Source organism: Sphaeramia orbicularis, chromosome 24, assembly GCF_902148855.1.
Source record: "Sphaeramia orbicularis chromosome 24, fSphaOr1.1, whole genome shotgun sequence".
Classification (NCBI taxonomy): domain Eukaryota; kingdom Metazoa; phylum Chordata; class Actinopteri; order Kurtiformes; family Apogonidae; genus Sphaeramia; species Sphaeramia orbicularis.
Genome location: NC_043979.1, coordinates 46,182,170 through 46,200,751, shown reverse-complemented (window position 1 = coordinate 46,200,751; position 18,582 = coordinate 46,182,170). Strand labels below are relative to the sequence as shown.

The 18,582-nt window shown below is 38.9% G+C and overlaps 1 protein-coding gene across 2 annotated transcripts in view; it reads left to right on the top strand.

The window, feature by feature from the left end:
• Positions 1–18,376, top strand: part of LOC115414756 (nuclear receptor coactivator 1-like) — a 39,012-nt gene extending 20,636 nt beyond the window's left edge. Inside the window, exons 8-17 of one of the 2 annotated variants that reach the window (XM_030128047.1) lie at positions 1,691–2,039; positions 3,846–4,022; positions 4,253–4,367; positions 5,645–5,813; positions 8,613–8,930; positions 10,201–10,302; positions 12,497–12,935; positions 13,855–14,023; positions 14,257–14,446; positions 15,976–18,376. In XM_030128047.1, the coding sequence (XP_029983907.1) occupies positions 1,691–2,039; positions 3,846–4,022; positions 4,253–4,367; positions 5,645–5,813; positions 8,613–8,930; positions 10,201–10,302; positions 12,497–12,935; positions 13,855–14,023; positions 14,257–14,446; positions 15,976–16,155 (2,208 nt within the window). In that variant the 3' untranslated portion in view covers positions 16,156–18,376. Of the gene's footprint in view, positions 1–1,690; positions 2,040–3,845; positions 4,023–4,252; positions 4,368–5,644; positions 5,814–8,612; positions 8,931–10,200; positions 10,303–12,493; positions 12,936–13,854; positions 14,024–14,256; positions 14,447–15,975 lie in introns of both variants that reach the window. The other variant, XM_030128046.1, reaches the window with a different exon arrangement.
• Positions 18,377–18,582: the final 206 nt, after the last annotated feature.

Here is an 18,582-nt window from a genome sequence, read left to right as displayed (position 1 = left end):
TACATATTAATAACATACGTGTCACAAAACTATGAGGGAGGGGTAGCTTATCCTTTGACATACTTAGTCCATTTAGTCCAAATCTTGTAATTTTTTTCTTTTTGCACAACTTTTCCATGATGTAAATCTCATATACAATGTCCAACCATTCATCGATGGTAGGGGTTTTACTTTTAGCCATTTTCTTGTAATGCATTTTTCACTTGCTGTCAATAGTAGACTATATTTAGTAATTTCATATTATTACTAATTCCAATTTTTAACCCATAAAGACCCAAACATCCACTGTCGACCAAAATCATCTATTGCGCTCAACTGTTTAATACCTGTTGATCCACTAATCCTATCAATGCATGTAAATAATTGGTGTGAAATACAGTTTGTCATCTTGTCACGGTCATCAGATATGACCCATTTGGACGTTCAGAGGCTCCGTAGTTACCGTGGAAACACCGACATTGATTCACCAGTAAAACAGTGGGTGGAGATGCTTGTTTTTACGTTATTAATAATATATTTTGCTGAAAAAGTTACTCTTTCATCAGTTTTTTGTCTCTGTTATAATAACCCTCAACTTTAATCTGCGCTTTTATGAACATCTACATGATCAGTGAATTTAATACAGGCAAATACCAGATTTTCACTAAAGAAAAAGCAAAAATACTGAGGTTAATATTATAATAAATGGTGATAAAACATTTAAGAACGGTTAAATAGATAGAAAATTGGGAACTGCCACAAAAGTAACGCTGGGTCTTTATGGGTGAATCTGAGCTTTTATGAAAATCTAAATGGTCAGTGAATTAAATATAGGAAAATACATGATTTACACTGAAAGAAAACTCAAAATAAAGAAGAAAATGTTGCAATAAATGGTGATTAATCACTTCAAAAAGTTCAATAGAGAGGAAGAATTCATTTGGGAAGTGCCACAAAGATACCACTCAGGATTATTATCATTAATGAAAACTAACGAAATGACAAAAACTAGAATTGAAAAAAAAACCATTTTCGTTAACTGAAATAAATAAAAACTATAATTAAAAGAAAAAACGATAACTGAAACTGTACTGTGTGCTTACAAAACTAAAACGTATAAAAATTATGCATAAAATTCCCTTCGTTTTCATCTTTGTCAGTGTCAGATTGATACAAATTCGATTTATTTCGCTCTAGCAATTTTAGCTAGCGGCACCATGCGGCAATTCACGGTCCATTACTTGTGTTCGCTTGTGGTTTCCAGTCGTCTTCTGGTCCCCACTCTACCTGGAAACATGGAGACTAAAGTTGGGAGAAAGCAGCAGAGTCCTGTCTGGGATTTATTTGAATATGACGGAGAAGAAGAGAAAAGAGACGACAAAACTAAAATTAATACTAAAACTAAACTAAAACTGAGCATTTAGAACAAAAAGAAAACTAATAAAAACTAGCAAACCTGCTCTAAAAACAAATTAAAACTAACTGAATTAGAGAAAAAAAAAAGTCAAAACTTAAATAAAACTAAATTATCTTGAAAAATCCGAAACTATTAGAACCTTGGTACCACTGGGTCTTTATGAGTTAAACACTAAATCACCAAATCCAAAGTTTTACAGTATTTGTTCCAGATTCGTTGTTGATGTGTTTGTGAATCTCCTGCTGATAGTTTCTAACGCCTCTCTGTCCGTTCTGGTCTGTTTCCCGCCTTCAGATGTCTGGTGGACCTGTTGACATGGACCCCCTCACCCAGCTGCTGCCTGGCCTCAGAGGCCCCGCCGGGGCCAAGCAGGGCGGCGAGGATTCAACAACCCCTGGAGGAGGCCCCCAGCTTCAGTCTCCGGCCCCCCAGCCTCAGGCCCAGCTCCAGTCCCCCATGCCTCAGCTCCAGTCCCCCCTGTCCCAGCCCCAGTCCCTTCCCCAGTTACAGTCGCCTTCGCCCCAGCTCCACTCCCCTTCCCCCCAGCTCAAACTGCAGTCCCCCACTCAGCTCCAGCCCGGAGAGGTCAGCACTCCCCGCAACGTAAATGTGAAGAGAGAGCCTCCCGGCACTCCGAACAGAGGTACAGTTTCAACTCAACGAGGGGTGGGGGGAGGGAAGGGGGGGCAGGTAGTGGAAGATAAACCAGACACAAAAAAACATTGACCTACTGTGATAATAATTTTATTTTTCAATAGTTTTAGTCGTAGTAGTAGAGTTTTAGAGTAGATTAGATTAGATTAGATTCAGCTTTATTGATCCTTTGGACACAGCCCTGAGGAATTTAAGGTTACAGTAGCAGCACAACACGGAATGTAAATGTATAAGAAGAATTACAAGAATAAATTGAAAGAAAACAGTAATAACGACAGCTTTAAAACTGGTAGTGGGAAAAAAAAAACAGGCAATTGCACATTAGAAAATACTAGTGGAAATAAATAATAAAGTAGTTGTAATAATAATAATAATAATAATAATGTATAATGTATAATAATTAAAAAAGTAATTATGTTATAATATTCACAGTATGTGTGTATTATTATTATTATTCATTATTTTTCTTTCCCACCACCATCCATCTTTCAAATAAAGGTCTGTAAATAGAGGACGCGCAATTACCTCTGAAAATTGTGCAATAACTTTTTACGTATTTGTGCAATAAGTACATATTTATTCTCTCCTCTTATATTTATTTATTTATTTATTACACTACCTCGCCAGTATTTTATAACTAATTTTGTCTCAGGTGTTTTTTTTGTTTGTTTTGTTTTTATTAACTCTGTGTTTTTAGTGTTGACCCTACGTTGTCATTTCATTCTGCAGTGCATCGTTGATGTAATCTGCCTGAATGACAAAGTTATCTGATTCTGATCAAGTTATTAAAATTTTTGTTAGTATGCATATATGTTAATGAGAATGTTAATAACTTGATAATAAAGTAGTAATAATAATCATCATAATCATAATAATAATGTTAAAGATGTGAGTAATAAAAACAAACATGGGAAATAATTGTGAATTGATGCTGCATGTATATAATGTTTTTTTATGTCATTAAAAAGATTTTACAAAATAAAAAAAAAAGATGACAAGGGGGGGAAGAAATGCTCAGATCATCAATTGTAAATTGGCTTGGAGTCTGGTTTTGACCAACCCTGTATGGAAAGTGTCATGAGATAACTTTTGTTATGATTTGGCACTATATAAATAAAATTTGATTGACTGATCATAGTAACCAGTGTAGAAATACTCTATTAAAAATAAAAAAAAAACGGGACTGTTACTACTGAATTATTAGAAAAATCTGTCAACAGTAGTAGCAGTACGAGCACTAGTAGTAGTAGTAGTAGTAGTAGTAGTAGTAGTAGTAGTAGTAGTAGTAGTAGTAGTAGTGGCTGTTGCCTGTTTTTAGAAGTTGCCAAACCTGTTGATCCAGAACGCTGTAGTATTTCCTCATTCATTCATTCATTCAAACATTGTGAGTATGAATGCCCCCTACTGGCCAATAGTTGTCATTACAACATCAACAGAAGACCCATTGAATCAGTGTCTTTGTTTAGTCGACAACAAAAATCTGATTATTTATTTATTTATTTAGGTCCTATATGATTCATAATATTTTATTTATACTTTCCACTGTGCATCATCTCATTAAATAAAGTGCCGCTGTTGAGGTTTTTATTCTTACTTCCATACAACAGTGGGATTTGTTATTGTTTTTGTCTTCTTATGGGTCAGTTCAGGTCCGCAGTTCCCACCAGAGTCTAATCTAGGCCTCATTTAAAACAATAAAATCAACAGACAAACACAGAAAAGAGGATCCCAGACAGTAAATAAACCAGAGTGTGTCAAGTGTCGGATCAGATGCTTTATGTGCTGTGGTTTGCAGGGCTCAGCGATGGCGGCCCCCCCTCTGGTTGCAGCCTCCAGAGTCAGTCGTCTTTCGATTTCTGCAGTCCCCCCACTCCGAATCAGACACAGGGACAGGGAGACCCCTTCCAGACCCCCAAAGACAGCAGCCCTTTTCCAGAGGCAGAAGTCATCAACCCGTTCAGCTCAAGCACTGGTGTGTAATTAACAGATTACAGCTGAAAATCACAGACGCTCATTAGAATATTCTCCCCTTTTGTGTTTGAAAACAGTCACATGACAAGAATGTGTTTGGAATAACTCCACCTACCGTTGAACTGCCCCCTGTTGGCTGAAAACAGGATTTGAACTGCTGCATACTTTCACCTGGACATTTAACGCTGATTGTTTTGGTCCAAATGTTGTGAAATACTTTCTTTTCCCCAGGTTTAACCAAGATGGATGTGGCAGACTCTCAGTTTCAGCCTCTGGCTCTGTCTGACACCCTGCCCTTTGATGTTCTTGGAAACCCTTTACAAGCTCCCCTGGCATCACCACAAGAGTAAATATTACTGTTGTTACACACTACCTATTCTCTACTATTCAATTCATTCATTCACTTGACCTTTTGGACCCTTTAGCAGGCCAAAACCAGCCAAAACTGGCCCGCTAAAGGGTCCAATTCGACCTGTGGGATGAATTTGTGAAATACTAAAATTCCACTGAAGAAATTAACAGTCAGTGGTGTTAAAAAATCAGTTTAGTTCAGCTTCCACATTCAGACCAATATGATTTAAAGTAGCTCAAATCAGTAAAATGCTATAATTTTAACCTATAAACAATGATAACTCCTAATTTTTCTCTTTGTCTCAGTGTAAAAAAAGCTAAATTACATGAAAATGTTTACATTTACAAACTATCCTTTCACAAAAAATGTGAATAACCTGAAATTTCTTAAGAAAAATAAGTGCAATTTTAACAATTGTCTGCCTGTTACTAAATGTTTTGTGTGTTTGTAGATCCACTCTGATCTGTAAGTTGTAATCTACATATGTAAATAATTAAAGATGAGGTATGATGTTGTTCTAAACAAACTTCAGATTGTTCAATTTCAGGTTGTAAATGATAACCTGGGGTATAATGTTGTTAAAGTTTCAGTTATTTTCCTTAAGAATTCCTTAAAGAATTGCTTGTCAAGGTTCCTGCAGGCTCTAAAAAAAAGTCTTAAAAGTCTCAAATGTACAAATCTGCATTTATTCCTTAAAGTCTTTTAAAAGGTATTAAATTCGATATGGTAGTTCTTAAGTTCTGTTGCTATAAACTTGTTGGCAGTATTGTGTTTAAATGTGTCTGTTAAATGTCCAAACTGCAAAGAAAGTAATGTTAGTCAACTCGGTTCCACCTGTTCCAACCCGGCAATTTATATTAAAATTAGGAACCAATTATTGCTAGCTTTGCAGCCCCCGCTGAGAAATGATCACAGAAATGAAAAATACGAATGGAGAAATACAAATTTAATAATGACTAGTTGGAGAAAAGATCATGAGTTTCCCTAAATTCTAAATTTTTGCCAGTATGGCTGTGAAATAGGCATGAAATTCTGTTCTAAGTAGTCTTAAAAAGGTCTTAAAAAGTCTTAAATTCACTTGTAGAAACCTGTAGGAACCCTGTTTGTAGATGTAAACATTTTCATAATGTAATTTTACTTTTTTCACGTCATTATTTGACTTTTCTGGTTTAGTTGAGGTCATATTATTGTGTATGTGGGCCCTGAACACCCCTGTTTTAACAGATGCAGGTGCACTGCTTGTGATCAGCTGTGTTTGTCTGTGTTTACAGGCAGTGCGTGCCCTGTACACTGGATGAGGTGCTCGGCCCTCCGACCACACCTGAAGCCCGAAACGACGAGAAGGCTCTGTTAGAGCAGCTGGTCTCCTTCCTCAGTGGGACAGACGAGAGTGAACTGGCTGAGCTGGACAAAGCCCTGGGTATCGACAAACTAGTACAGGTGAGTGGGACGGAAATACTGTATGAATAGAATAGAATAGAATAGAACAGCCCTTATTATCATTGTGTGTTCAGTGCAATTAGGTTTGTTACTCCAGTCAGTGCAATATATATATAAAAAAAGTAATACTTCAGAAAATAATAATAATAATAACAATAATAATAATAATAATAATAATTAACTAGAAGCACTCGGAGAGCGCAGACCTCTGCCAAGGCTGATCAGTGGCCCCCCCCCCCCGTGGGCCCCCCCACCCCCGATCACCACCAAAATTTAATCATTTCTTCCTTATCCCATTTCCAACAAACCCTGAAAATTTCATCAAAATCTGTCCATAACTTTTTGAGTTATGTTGCACACTAACGGACAGACAAACAAACCCTGGCAAAAACATAACCTCCTTGGCGGAGGTAATAATGATAATAATACATTTAATTTATAAGCGTCTTTCAGGACACTCAAGGACACTGTACTGCAGAGGATAAAACAGACAATGCATAAAATACAAAGAAGTAAACAAATAGATCAAAGAAAAAATTGCAATACATAAAAATGAGAATGCAAAATGGAGGGTAAGACTTATGGTGGGTAAGCTATTCTGAGGAGGTGAGTTTTGAGTCTGGATTTGAATGTGGGGAGAGAGTCACTGTTATGGATGGATGGTGGGAGGGAGTTCCAGAGCTGGGGAGTAAGAAAAGAACGATTATAAAATTATAAAAACTAAAAATAAGATAAGACTAGAAGCACTCGGAGAGCGCAGACCTCCGCCAAGGCTGATCAGTGGCCCCCCCCCGTGGGCCCCCCCACCCCCGATCACCACCAAAATTTAATCATTTCTTCCTTATCCCATTTCCAACAAACCCTGAAAATTTCACCCAAATCTGTCCATAACTTTTTGAGTTATGTTGCACACTAACGGACAGACAAACAAACAAACAAACAAACCCTGGCAAAAACATAACCTCCTTGGCGGAGGTAAAAATAATTTTTTTTTTTTTTTTTTTACAAGAAGTAAAATAAAAATAGAACTTAGGAAAAAAACAGACATAAAATTTGAATAGACACAATATTAACAGTATGTTTATCTATGAACTCAAGTCTATATAAAAATAGTGCATTTATGTTTGATAAATTTTGAATAAATATTACATTGTTATTGCAAGAACAGAGGATTTTGCATGAACTGCAGAAGATTATTGCACATGATTCACTATATACAGGGTTATTGCACATTTTTGGAGGTGATTGCATGAGGATACATTGAGGGAAGTGATTAGAGGAAGAGCCCCAGAGCTATTATTTCAGGGTTTTGGCAGGTCTAATCCAATAACATTTATTTTAGGCCTTAAATATGTCTTTAATCCTATTTTGACACATTTTATTTATTAATTAGGTTTGCTCTTTTGGTTTTGCTCTTGTGATAATAACCTGCTGCAAGAAAACCTCTAAATATGAACTGGATATGAAAAATTAGAGTTGCTTGGAAAGTCAGGAAAATAGAAAACCACCTAAAAAGTCCCCAACAAACAGCTGATATTATTCTGTATTAACATAATGATCCTAGTTGTAACTAACTCATACAACACTAACAACATTACAGCTATTTCCACCTCTTAAAGTGCATTCATACTGGTCTTCAAACGGTCTAAAATGCAATTTATTAAAACCTGCGTAAAACCCGATGTACACATCTGTTCATGTAGTGAGTTAAGGCTGTTTAATATGTCCTTTAAAAATCTGCAAACAACAAACAAATGTCATTTAATTAATCAAAACAAACGTCATTATTAATGTAATCCACTATATTAATGTTGGCTGCTGCTGCTGGCTCATTTTTGTGCCAATTATCTGCTTTTGGCTGAAATCTTCCTGGACTGCTTTGCAGAATACTAGAGTGTTTTCATTTCTTGTTTAAAGGATAGGATTTCTAAAGGTTTTTATAGACATATATACAGTACGATGCAAAAAGGGTTGTTATTTGAACAAGGTTCTGTTCATACATATGCATTTGTCAGTGTGTGTAGTTATATATGCACAACTGGAATGTACAGCAAATATGTAAACACGATTAAAAACAAAATACTTCATTCATTCGTTTTGAGCAGAAGAAAAATCAAACATCTTTTATGTACAAGGAACTAATGGAACAAGCAAATGTCATGTGCACTAGCAATAAAATAAATTCAATATGTACTGCTCAGAAAAAAGGAATAGAATAGAACAGAATAGAATAGAATAGAATAGAATAGAATAGAATAGGCTTTATTGTCATTACACCAGTTGTTCAACAAAATTGCAGGTGTTCACTGCTAGTGACCATGCACTTGCATCTAAATAACAACACAAAAGACACTGACATATGATGTAAAATTTTTTAAAATGTGCAAATTAGAGATATACTGTATGAAAGGGTAACATTTTAAGAATATGTAAGTAGTATAAAAATGTGCAAATATACTAATGCATACAATGTAAACACATGTAACAAGTGGTACCAGGCTCAACAAACCCCGCCCCTCACGCATATTTTACCCATTATAAGTAAGTTGGAAGATTGAAAAAAAAAAAAATTTAAACTTAGACCCACCTTACCCAAAATGTAATGAGATCCATTCTGGGTCACTGGTAATCTCTAAACCCAGTTTGGTATGAATTCAATCAACAGTTTTGCCGCTGAAGTGTTAACAAACAAATAAAGCGAACCAAAAACAATACCCTTTGCCTCCCCTTTGGGTGTTTTAAAAGTGTTATAGACGTCACTCATTAACATCTGTATTTTTTTTTTTTATTTTTTTTTAGGGTGGCTGTTTTGACCCTTTGCCCCAGAATTTCCCCGCCCAGCAACCCACTGCCACCCCAGTGTCATTGGACCCTAAACTCCCCACCTACCCGTCTCAGTTCACACCAGCTCCACAGGCTCAGTTTCCTCCGGAGCTGGCCACGGTGGGGCCTCAGGGTCTGGGCTTCGGAGCCCCTCGAGGGGCTTTTCCAGGCGGGACGGCCAACCTGGGTCTGAGGCCGGGGATGACCAGACCTCAGGGGATGGGCCCTCAGCTCCGGCTGCCCCCCAACCAGCTCCGACTGCAGCTGCAGCAGAGAGTCCAGGGTCCACAGCAGGTCAGTGCAGCCTCATTTTTATTTTTATTTCAGTTGGCAAAAATATGTATTTACACCCAGTTTTTGTGTATTTGCACTTATTTTTGTGTATTTACACCCACTTTTTGTGTATTTACAACTAGTTTTTGTGTATTTACACCCACTTTTTGTGTATTTACACCCACTTTTTGTGTATTTGCACCCACTTTTTGTGTATTTACAACTAGTTTTTGTGTATTTACACCCACTTTTTGTGTATTTACACCCACTTTTTGTGTATTTGCACCCACTTTTTGTGTATTTCCACTCAGTCTTTGTGTATGTGCACCCAGATTTTATGTATTAACACCCACTTTTTGTGTGTTTGCACCTAGTTTTTTGTTTATTTACACCTAGTTTTTGTGTATTTACACCCAGTGTTTGTGTATTTACTCGTAGTTTTTGTGTATTTCCACTTACTTTTTGCCTATTTACACCCACTTTATGTGTATTTGCACCTACTTTATGTGTATTTACACCCAGTTTATGTGTATTTACAACCAGTTTTTGTGTATTTACGCCTAGTTTTTGTGTATTTGCACCCAGTTTTTGTGTATTTACACCTAGTTTATGTGTATTTACACCTAGTTTTTGTGTATTTACACCCAGTTTTTGTGTATTTACACCTAGTTTATGTGTATTTGCACTTATTTTTGTGTATTTACACCCAGTTTTTGTGTATTTACACCTAGTTTATGTGTATTTACACCTAGTTTTTGTGTATTTACACTTAGTTTTTGTGTATTTACACCTAGTTTTTGTGTATTTACACCTAGTTTTTGTGATTTATCTAATTGGTAACAATACCGGCCTTGGCTCCAGCAGTTTCCTGGGGCTGAATATAATAAGTATTGCACATTAGTATGAAATATTCAGAGGCTGCTTGTATTAATGAAACAACACAGAGGGTTTTTCACACTGGTCTCTGTGGTTTGTTTGGCGGTACCCATGTCTTTGGTTTGTTCTATTCGTTCCTGTATTGTATTGAAGTATTGACCAGTAGCCTTTGGCGTTAGTCAGACCCCGACTGAATAATTCTGAAGCTTCAGATTTCATTTTGTTCTTATTGATTAAAATGCCTCTGCACTTCCTTCTCCTCCCTGTCATTAATACTGACCTTTTCTTTACTCATTCTCTCTCTCTCTCTCTCTCTGCTTCATCTTGTGCTGTCTCTTCTCCTCTTTTTTTTCTTTTCTTCATTCAATAACTGCTTGACCTCTGCTTATCCTCCTCTTTTTCCGGCGTCTCTCAGCTCCAGAACAGGATGGCAGGAATGAATCCATTTCCCGGAGGAGCCCAACATGTTAACATCGGGATTCGTCAAGGAGTTCAACAGCCTCAAATGGCTTCACAAGTGAGTGATATGAGAAGACTTACAGCTCCACTGAGTCGTTTATCTTATTGAAATATCACATATGTAGAGTTACAATTAAACAGTATAAACTCTTTTGAATTAGAACAACGCCCTGAGTCAGGAACTGTTATTGGACTGTTGGTGTGATTTAAGGCTTTTTAGTTTCATTGCATTGTCATTTTGAGTCTGTGAATGTATTTATTACATCACATTTAGTTTTTTGTAACATCAACTCAGCGCAGTGGAATAAAAATATGACATAGCTTGAATACATTTCATGCCTTTCGATATTGTGTTTTTACTGTGGCTGGATTAATGTTGAAACTTATTAAGATGATGTGTTCATGGTCTCATATTGCATATCGTTAACCTTACTGCATTATTGCCTAAGTCATACACTATATGGACAAAAGTATGTGGACACATTGAACTCAGGTGTTTCTTTTCTAACAGGGGTCTGGGATACAAAACAATAATGACAAATCTCATTACTTGTAATATGTAAATGGTTACAGATATCAGTATAGTTCCTATTGGTCACTGATAGAAGTCATATATGGACTCTGACTTAATTAGTTGAGTTCTCCTCCAGTGAAAGTACAGTCCACTTCTATTGGGAGTCTGATCTGCATCCACACCACAGGACTCTGACGTAGAACAGAACCTGACAACCTCACACATTCAACTGGGGATTGATTCAGATAGAACATACCAGTGAGATACAGGGACTTTGGTTCTATTTTTTTAATCAGATCAGGCTGTAATTCAGTCCTTTTCAACCTTGGGGTCGCAACCCCACATGGGGTTGCCTGGAATTCAAATAGGGTTACCTAAAATTTCTAGTAATTGTTAAAAAAAAATAGCTAATAAAAAATATTTTTAATGATTCTATATATATTTCATTATAATTAAAACACCACACACTTTTCCTAATAAAGATCAAGTTCAAATAAAATGCAGGATATAATATCTGAGAGGGCATATCTTGATTGACCCGATCATGTGACCGTGTATGTTGCTACGCTTCAACCTGCCCAGATACAGTCCCAGTGAGAAAACTTGACCAAACAGGAAATGGAAAGATTTTTTTGCCCAGCTATGTTTTATGTTTTGTATCTGCCTGTTATATCTTTACTTTTTGTCAAGCTCCCTTTTTCTGACTCAGGGAAACGCACAAGAATTCCAATGCGCCTATACTGCTTTGTATCTGTGCAAATGGCAAATAAAGTCTATTCTATTCTATTCTATTCTATTCTATTCTATTCTATTCTATTCTATTCTATTCTAAGACATCTAAAGGCGGCCTTACACTGTGCGAGTTTAGAGACGATTTCTCACTCGTGTGACTATTTCTGGGATCGGGCCCGATGTGCCTCTAATCGCGTGTCGTGCTTCGTGCAGTGTACATGGGGTAAAGAGAAGCGATTAGCACCTCACGACTACCTCACGACCAGCAATCGTGTGTTCGCAAGGAAAACGGAGCGGTTTGAAATCCTGCTCGCTCCTCGTGAGTGTATTGTACTGTCAAAGCAGTGCCACAAGCCTCAAATTCTCACACTGTGCATCTCACACCAAAGCATGGTTCCTAATTCTAAGCTTATAGTAAGTAGCTGGCTATTGTCCTAGTACAATTTAGCTTTTGCAGCTTACCTCTAGTTCCCGTTGTAGGACTGACAGCCCATACTGTCCACGTCTGGCCAACCAATTCCTGCACCAAACACGTTGTCGTCGTTTCTTTTTTTTTGATTCCCCGCAGATAAAAGCACATATTGCCAAAGCAACTTGTTGGTTTTTGCTTAGCACAACCATTTCGTGGCTCATGCACATACACAATCGTCTGTAAACTTCTGGATTCCTTGGTATTTTACGTCGTATTTCTGGATACAACACTCGAACGTGTCGTGTGTCCTCTGATGTATGGTCGTACAGTGTGAGCAGTCAGGTCGCGTATGAGCATCGGTTCGTACAATGTGAGAACATGAATCATGAGTCTGACTTTACGAATGATTCGCACAGTTTGAGATGAAGCTGCGTGCAGCGATCGAAATAATCACACAGTGTATGGCCACCTTAAGAGAAAAATGTCTCCGTCTTGAATGTCTGGGGTCGCCAGAAATTTGTGATGTTAAAATGGGTTCACAAGCCAAAAAAGGTTGGAACCACTGCTGTAATTTGTCTGTAACTTTCTCAGCAGCCTCCACTGAATGCCCAGATGTTGGCCCAACGTCAGAGGGAACTCTACAGCATCCAGCACCGCCAGCGCCAGCTTTTCCAACAGAAGGTCATGCTGATGAGACAGAACATGGCAGCCGCTCCCGCAGGAGCCGTGGGGTCCATTGGGACCGCCAGGGTCCCGAAGGGTCCCCCCACCACACCCCAGCAGCAGCAGCAACAGCAGCAGCAGCAGCAACAACAGCAGTTCAACTTCCCACCAGGGTACAGCCCGATGACGGGAAACCCCCCTACCTCACCGAGTCACTTCAGCCCCATGTCGACGGGCCCTCTGGACAACAAACTGTCCGCACGAGTTCCCCTGAACAACCAGACGCTGATGGGTGGCGTGCAAGGCCAGTTCAACAGCAACGTGAACGCCTCGCTGCAGCAGGGCCTGTTCCAGCAGTTTGGAGGGTCTGGTGAGTTTTATTAGTAATGTGACTCCCAAACAGTGTTGTTATTGTATTTATAAATGTTGAAAATATCAATAAAAATTAAAGTAACAAAAAAAAAAAAAGGTCCAATCAAATGACAAAATGCTGCACATTAAATAATTTTCTGTTGAGTCTGATCTGCAAGTAGAAACTAAATCTGCACCCACAGAATTTCCCAGTAAACATTAGTTCTTGTCAATTGTTTGTTCCTGTGAGATGACAGTAACACAGTGTTTTTCAACCTTGGGGTCGGGACCCCACGTGGGGTCGCCTGGAATTCAAATGGAGTTGCCTGAAATTTCTAGAAATTGATTTAAATAAAAACTTACTAATAAAAAATATATGGTGAGTTGACAAAGAGAATCCCAATCCATAAAAGACAAACTGTGAGTCTGAAACTGAAGCACTGTGGTTCTGTTTATCTTTCAAATGTTCACTGTGTTTAAGATGCTGCAGCTTTTTCATAATTCGAGTTAAATTTGAGTGATTGTTTGTTCAGTATTAATTGTCAGCCTTGTAAATCCAAGCTGGGCTGACTGTACATATCCTGACCAAGGAAAACCAAATTCTCCCTTTGTGCAGTAATCTACACCTGGATTTTCTGCCTCCGTCCATAATAATATATATTACATAGCCTAAATGTCATCTAAAATTAACGTTTATTTGCAACATAGTATAACAAACTATTACATGATCAAAAACAAATAAATTTTAGCAGGAATTAATTGTCTCCGTTTTGAATGTCTGGGGTGGCCAGAAATTTGTGATGTTAAAATGGGGTCACGAGCCAAAAAACATCTGGGAACCACTGCAATAACACTAAAAAAAGAAGTGAAAAGAAAAAGAACATAAGCAAGAAGGTAGAGGTCATGTTGCTACTTTTTTTTTTCTCTCCCTGCCAAAGCTATAGTCCAGCAAGACCCATCGTTCCCTCCTGAGATGAGCCCCACCAGCCCCTTATTGTCACCTCAAAACTCCACCTCCCAGAGTCCTCTGCTTCAGCAAGTCCCACCTCCTGGCTACCAGTCACCAGACATGAAGAGCTGGCAACAGACGGGCATGGGCAGCAACAGGTGAATACTCCTAAATATTATCCCACCTATCAAATTTGGTCAATATGCAGGAGTTGTGTGATAAGTGCAGTGAATGAAGGGAATTTCTGGGCCCTAAAATGCTCTAAATGAGAGGAAAGACTGTAAAAACTGTATTAATACATTTTTTACAGGTGTATTTTTGCAGTATGGTCTCTTTAAAGTGTCTTCCACACAGTATGACGGGCTGTTTTCTGTTGTGTTTTGTTTTACAGCCTGTTCAGTCAGTCAGGCCAGAGTGCAGGGCAGGCTTTTGGCCAGCAGGGGGTTTACAACAACATGAGCATCACCGTCTCCATGGCCGGAGGTTCGGGGGGCGTCGCCTCCATACCCCCCATAGGGCAGCCCGTCGGCATGAGCAACAGTAACCTCAGCAATGTCGGTTCAGTGTGCAGTGACCAGCAGGTACGTGATGGTTTGGGTGGTTTCTGTTTATCCATCAGTTTAGTCCTGCAAGAACACTGAAAGGGCTTCGATGTAGTGTTGATGTTCTAAACTGTGACCAGCAGGGGGCAGTCTGATACCAGAACACACTCAGTTCTACCCAAAACCACCATCAAATCAACCCTATGCATCCGCAGTCAATCAGTCACTGAATAAAGTATAAAGATCATTGTTTCCACACGTTTGTTTTATGGACTCAAACTCGTAGACGATTATTTTAACAGTTGCACAAAATAACACTGTGTCTGCTGATAGTTTACATTATAGCTCTGTTAGCTTAGCTCTGTTTATAGACAGCAAACAGCCACAGCAAAACCACAAATCACCTTCATTTTCTATACGGTTTATAGTTAAACTAGACTAAAGTGTAGTAAAACCAAACTATGAGATGGTTTAAACAGACTAAAGGGTGGTGAAACTGATATAAAAGACAGCAAAATTAAATTAAAAGGTGTAAAAAGTGAACTAGAAACTATATAGACTAAATGTTTATGTGCAACATAGTATAGTAAACTATTATGTGACCAAAAACAAATTAATTTTAGGAAAAAAAAGTCTCTGTTTTAAATGTCTGGGGTCACCAGAAATGTGTGATGTTAAAATGGGGTCATGAACCAAAAAAGGTTGGGAACCACTGGACTAACCGCTAATCGCACGGTATTTGATGCAGTGTGAACATACACGCAGAAAGCTTGGAATGCAGACTGATAACAACCCAATTAAAATAATAGTAATAATAAATTGCATTTATAAAGTACTTTTCATTCAACAGAATCTCAAAGTGCTACAGAGAGAAGACAGTCCAATAAAAAAATAACAAAAAATATTTAAAAAAAGTCTTATATATATATATATATATATATATATGTATATATATATATATATATATATATATATATGTGTGTGTGTATGTGTGTATATATATATATATATATATATATATATATATATATATATATATATATATTTATAATAAAATAGAGTGGGCGACACGGTGGTGCAGTGGTTAGCACTCGTGCCTCACAGCAAGAAGGTCCTGGGTTGGATTCCAACACCAGTCAATGGGGGTGGGACCTTTCTGTGTGGAGTTTGCATGTTCTCCCCGTTTCTGCGTGGGTTCTCTCCGGGTACTCTGGCTCCTCCCACCATCCAAAGACATGCACTGATAGGTTAATCGGTTAATCTAAATTGCCCATAGGTGTGAAAGTGACAGTGACTGTTTGTCTCTATATGTTCAGCCCTGTGATGAACTGGCGAAATGTCCAGGGTGTACCCCGCCTTTGCCCATAAGTAGCTGGGATAGGCTCCAAGTGACCCCCGTGACCCTAGTGAGGATAAAGCGGGTTCAGAAAATGAATGAATGAATGAAAATAAAGAGTGGCGTGTACATTTATACAATTCATGAAACACTGTTTTCCTCCCCTTGAAACAGTGTTGTCACTGACTTGTGTGTGGTCAAATAAAGCTGAAGTATTGCTGTGTTTGTGCAGGTGCAGCAGGTTCAGGTGTTTGCGGACGTCCAGTGTACAGTAAACCTGGTGGGCAGTGACTCCTACCTGAACCAGGGCTCCATCGGAGGCGGGACGTCCCAGAAGGGCCCCGGACCCCAGGGCCCCCAGAACAACCAGGCCCAGCAGAAGAGCCTCCTCCAGCAGCTGCTCACCGAGTGACCCCTCCCCCCCCTCCCACCCCCGCCCCTTCTGCTCTCCTACGCCCTCTACTTGTCACTTCTACGCCTCCTCCTCCTCCTCGGAGGTCGGTGCACCGGACCCATTGCTGTCTCTGTCTCACCTTTTCGGATCGATGGATGGATGTTTTCGACGAATGGGCTCAGAGGGGGGTGTGGCTGTGGGAGGAGCCTCGCAGCCCAACCACTTCTGCGCTGGGGGAGGGGAGGGGAGGGGGGGGCGCTCGGGGCTGGTTTTTACCGCCCAGTACTTTCAGAAAAGACTCAACAAGTCAGAAGGAGCAGCAGTGTATTTAAACCTGCCTGTCTAATCTGTCTGACAACCTGTCTGTCTGCCTCAGCCTATTAAAGGCAGTGTTGTCTTGCTGCTCATTCCTCGGTGACCTACTTCCTGCTTCCTGACCCAAGAAAACAACTGCGACGTCATTGTAGATTTGCCAAGTTGTCGTCACTGTCAAATCAGGGCCGGCCTCTTCTTCTTCTTCTTCTTCTTCTTCTTCTTCTTCTTCTTCTTCTTGTTCTTTTTTTGTTGTTTTTTATTTTGTTGTTTTTTTGTTCAGACGGTTTCTGTCGCAGCAGCAGCAGCAGTGCATCTTGGGAGCATGAGTTGCAGCATTACAGCTGAGCTCAGCGTTAAAGTGTGGGGAGTATCCCTCACTTAAACAGCAGCACCTCTGGCTTTTTTTTTTTTTTTTTTTTTTTTAAATTTGTCGGTTTGTTTCGTTTTTTTCTCTGCCTGTCTCTCAGCGATGTGGGAATGTTAAAGGTTTCAGACCTCTGTGGCATTTGTGGGATATAGAAGCTCAGTATCAGCTGGTTCTGTGACTGTCTCTCTATCAGCTACAGTGCCTGGTGGAAGTTTGAGTTTTTCCCGAGCTCTGCTTCTTCTTCTTCTACATATTATTCTATTCTGTTTTTATTTTTTATTTTTGGTTGGATTGTTTTGTTTTTTTGTTGTTGTTGTTTTAAAAGAAAAAAAAAATTCTTCTGCTCTCACCGTCATCATCATCATCTTCATCATCATGATCACCAACCAGAACAAGCTTTTGACAACAGCCAGAATGGACAGATGGATGTAAGGATGGATGGATGGGAGACAGACGGGATGCTGCTCAATTTGGAACTTACGTGTCTTTCTCCCCTGGGAGGAGGTTTTATTATTATTGGTTTTTTTTTCAAAGTATAAGAAAAGAGACTGTTATGATTATTTAACTGTCTGTCCGTCACATTTTACCCCTCACCTCAGCAGCTGTGAATACAGAGCCCGCTCTCGGGTTCTCTCTCTCTCTCTCTCTCTCTTTTTCTCTGTGTATCTTTCATGCTATCTCTCAGCCTATCAGTGTTGTTTGCCATGTGCACCATGCAGGCGGGTAGTATTGTACAGTACAGAAGAACAAAGACTTGGGGATGAGCTCACTCTTCTCTCGTAAACTGCTTCTTTCCTTTGGGGGAATTAAAAAAAAAAAGTGTAAGTAATTGATGACGACTCAGAACAGCAAAACTATGTATAAAGTGATTCGATCCAGGTTTATTTTTTAGTTTCCTTTTTAAAAGAAATTCTAATAATAACATCAGCTCATGGCTTTTTTGAGATTATATATATATATATTTTTTTTTTGTTTTGTTTTTGTTTTTGGCATCATGATATTGTAAAAGCGCTAAATGTTGCAGTGGAGGAGGAAGTTATTCCATCTTCTAAAATGTGAAAAGAAATCCTAAAGCGATTGATTATAACCTGATTCAGCCACACTTTTTTTTTTTTCCTGGAAAAAAAAAACAAAAACAAAAATTTGTCGGATTTGCTTTGTTTTCTCTCGTGGTGACCAGGGAGCTAGTTAGCCATCTTTATTTGCTTTCTCCTCTTTTTTTTATTCTTATGTATGTACAATGCTTTCGAGAATACTTTTCAGACAGTACATGTGTTTGTAACCATTGTATAAAAACAAAAAACAAAACGGTAATACTTTAAAACCACGTTCTTTGCCGGGGGTTTTGGTAACCGACTCGGCAAACGACGCGCTTTTTTTTTGGCTATCGTTCCTTTATAAATGACATTTAAGTAGAGGCTTTAGTAATAGAAGTTCTTAACAAAGATGTGATGGATGATTAATTTTAAAGCTGTCATGAAATTGAATCGAAACAGGACGGGTTGAATCACAAAAAAAAAAAAAACACAGGAAAACGCGAGAAAAAAAATTGTCCTTCTGCAGCTGTTTGATCAGTGTTGTTCCCATTGAGGGTCATTTTTTTTGGGGGGTGGGGTGAGGTGGGGGGATTCGGCCCCCCTCCTCCCTCCACTTCAGGTCCCTGATGAAAACTTCACTCCACTGGCTACACACATACCGTTCTCTGTTGACTACTGTTGCTCAGTCAGACACTGTCTCTCTCAGCGATAACAAAGCTCTGTTAG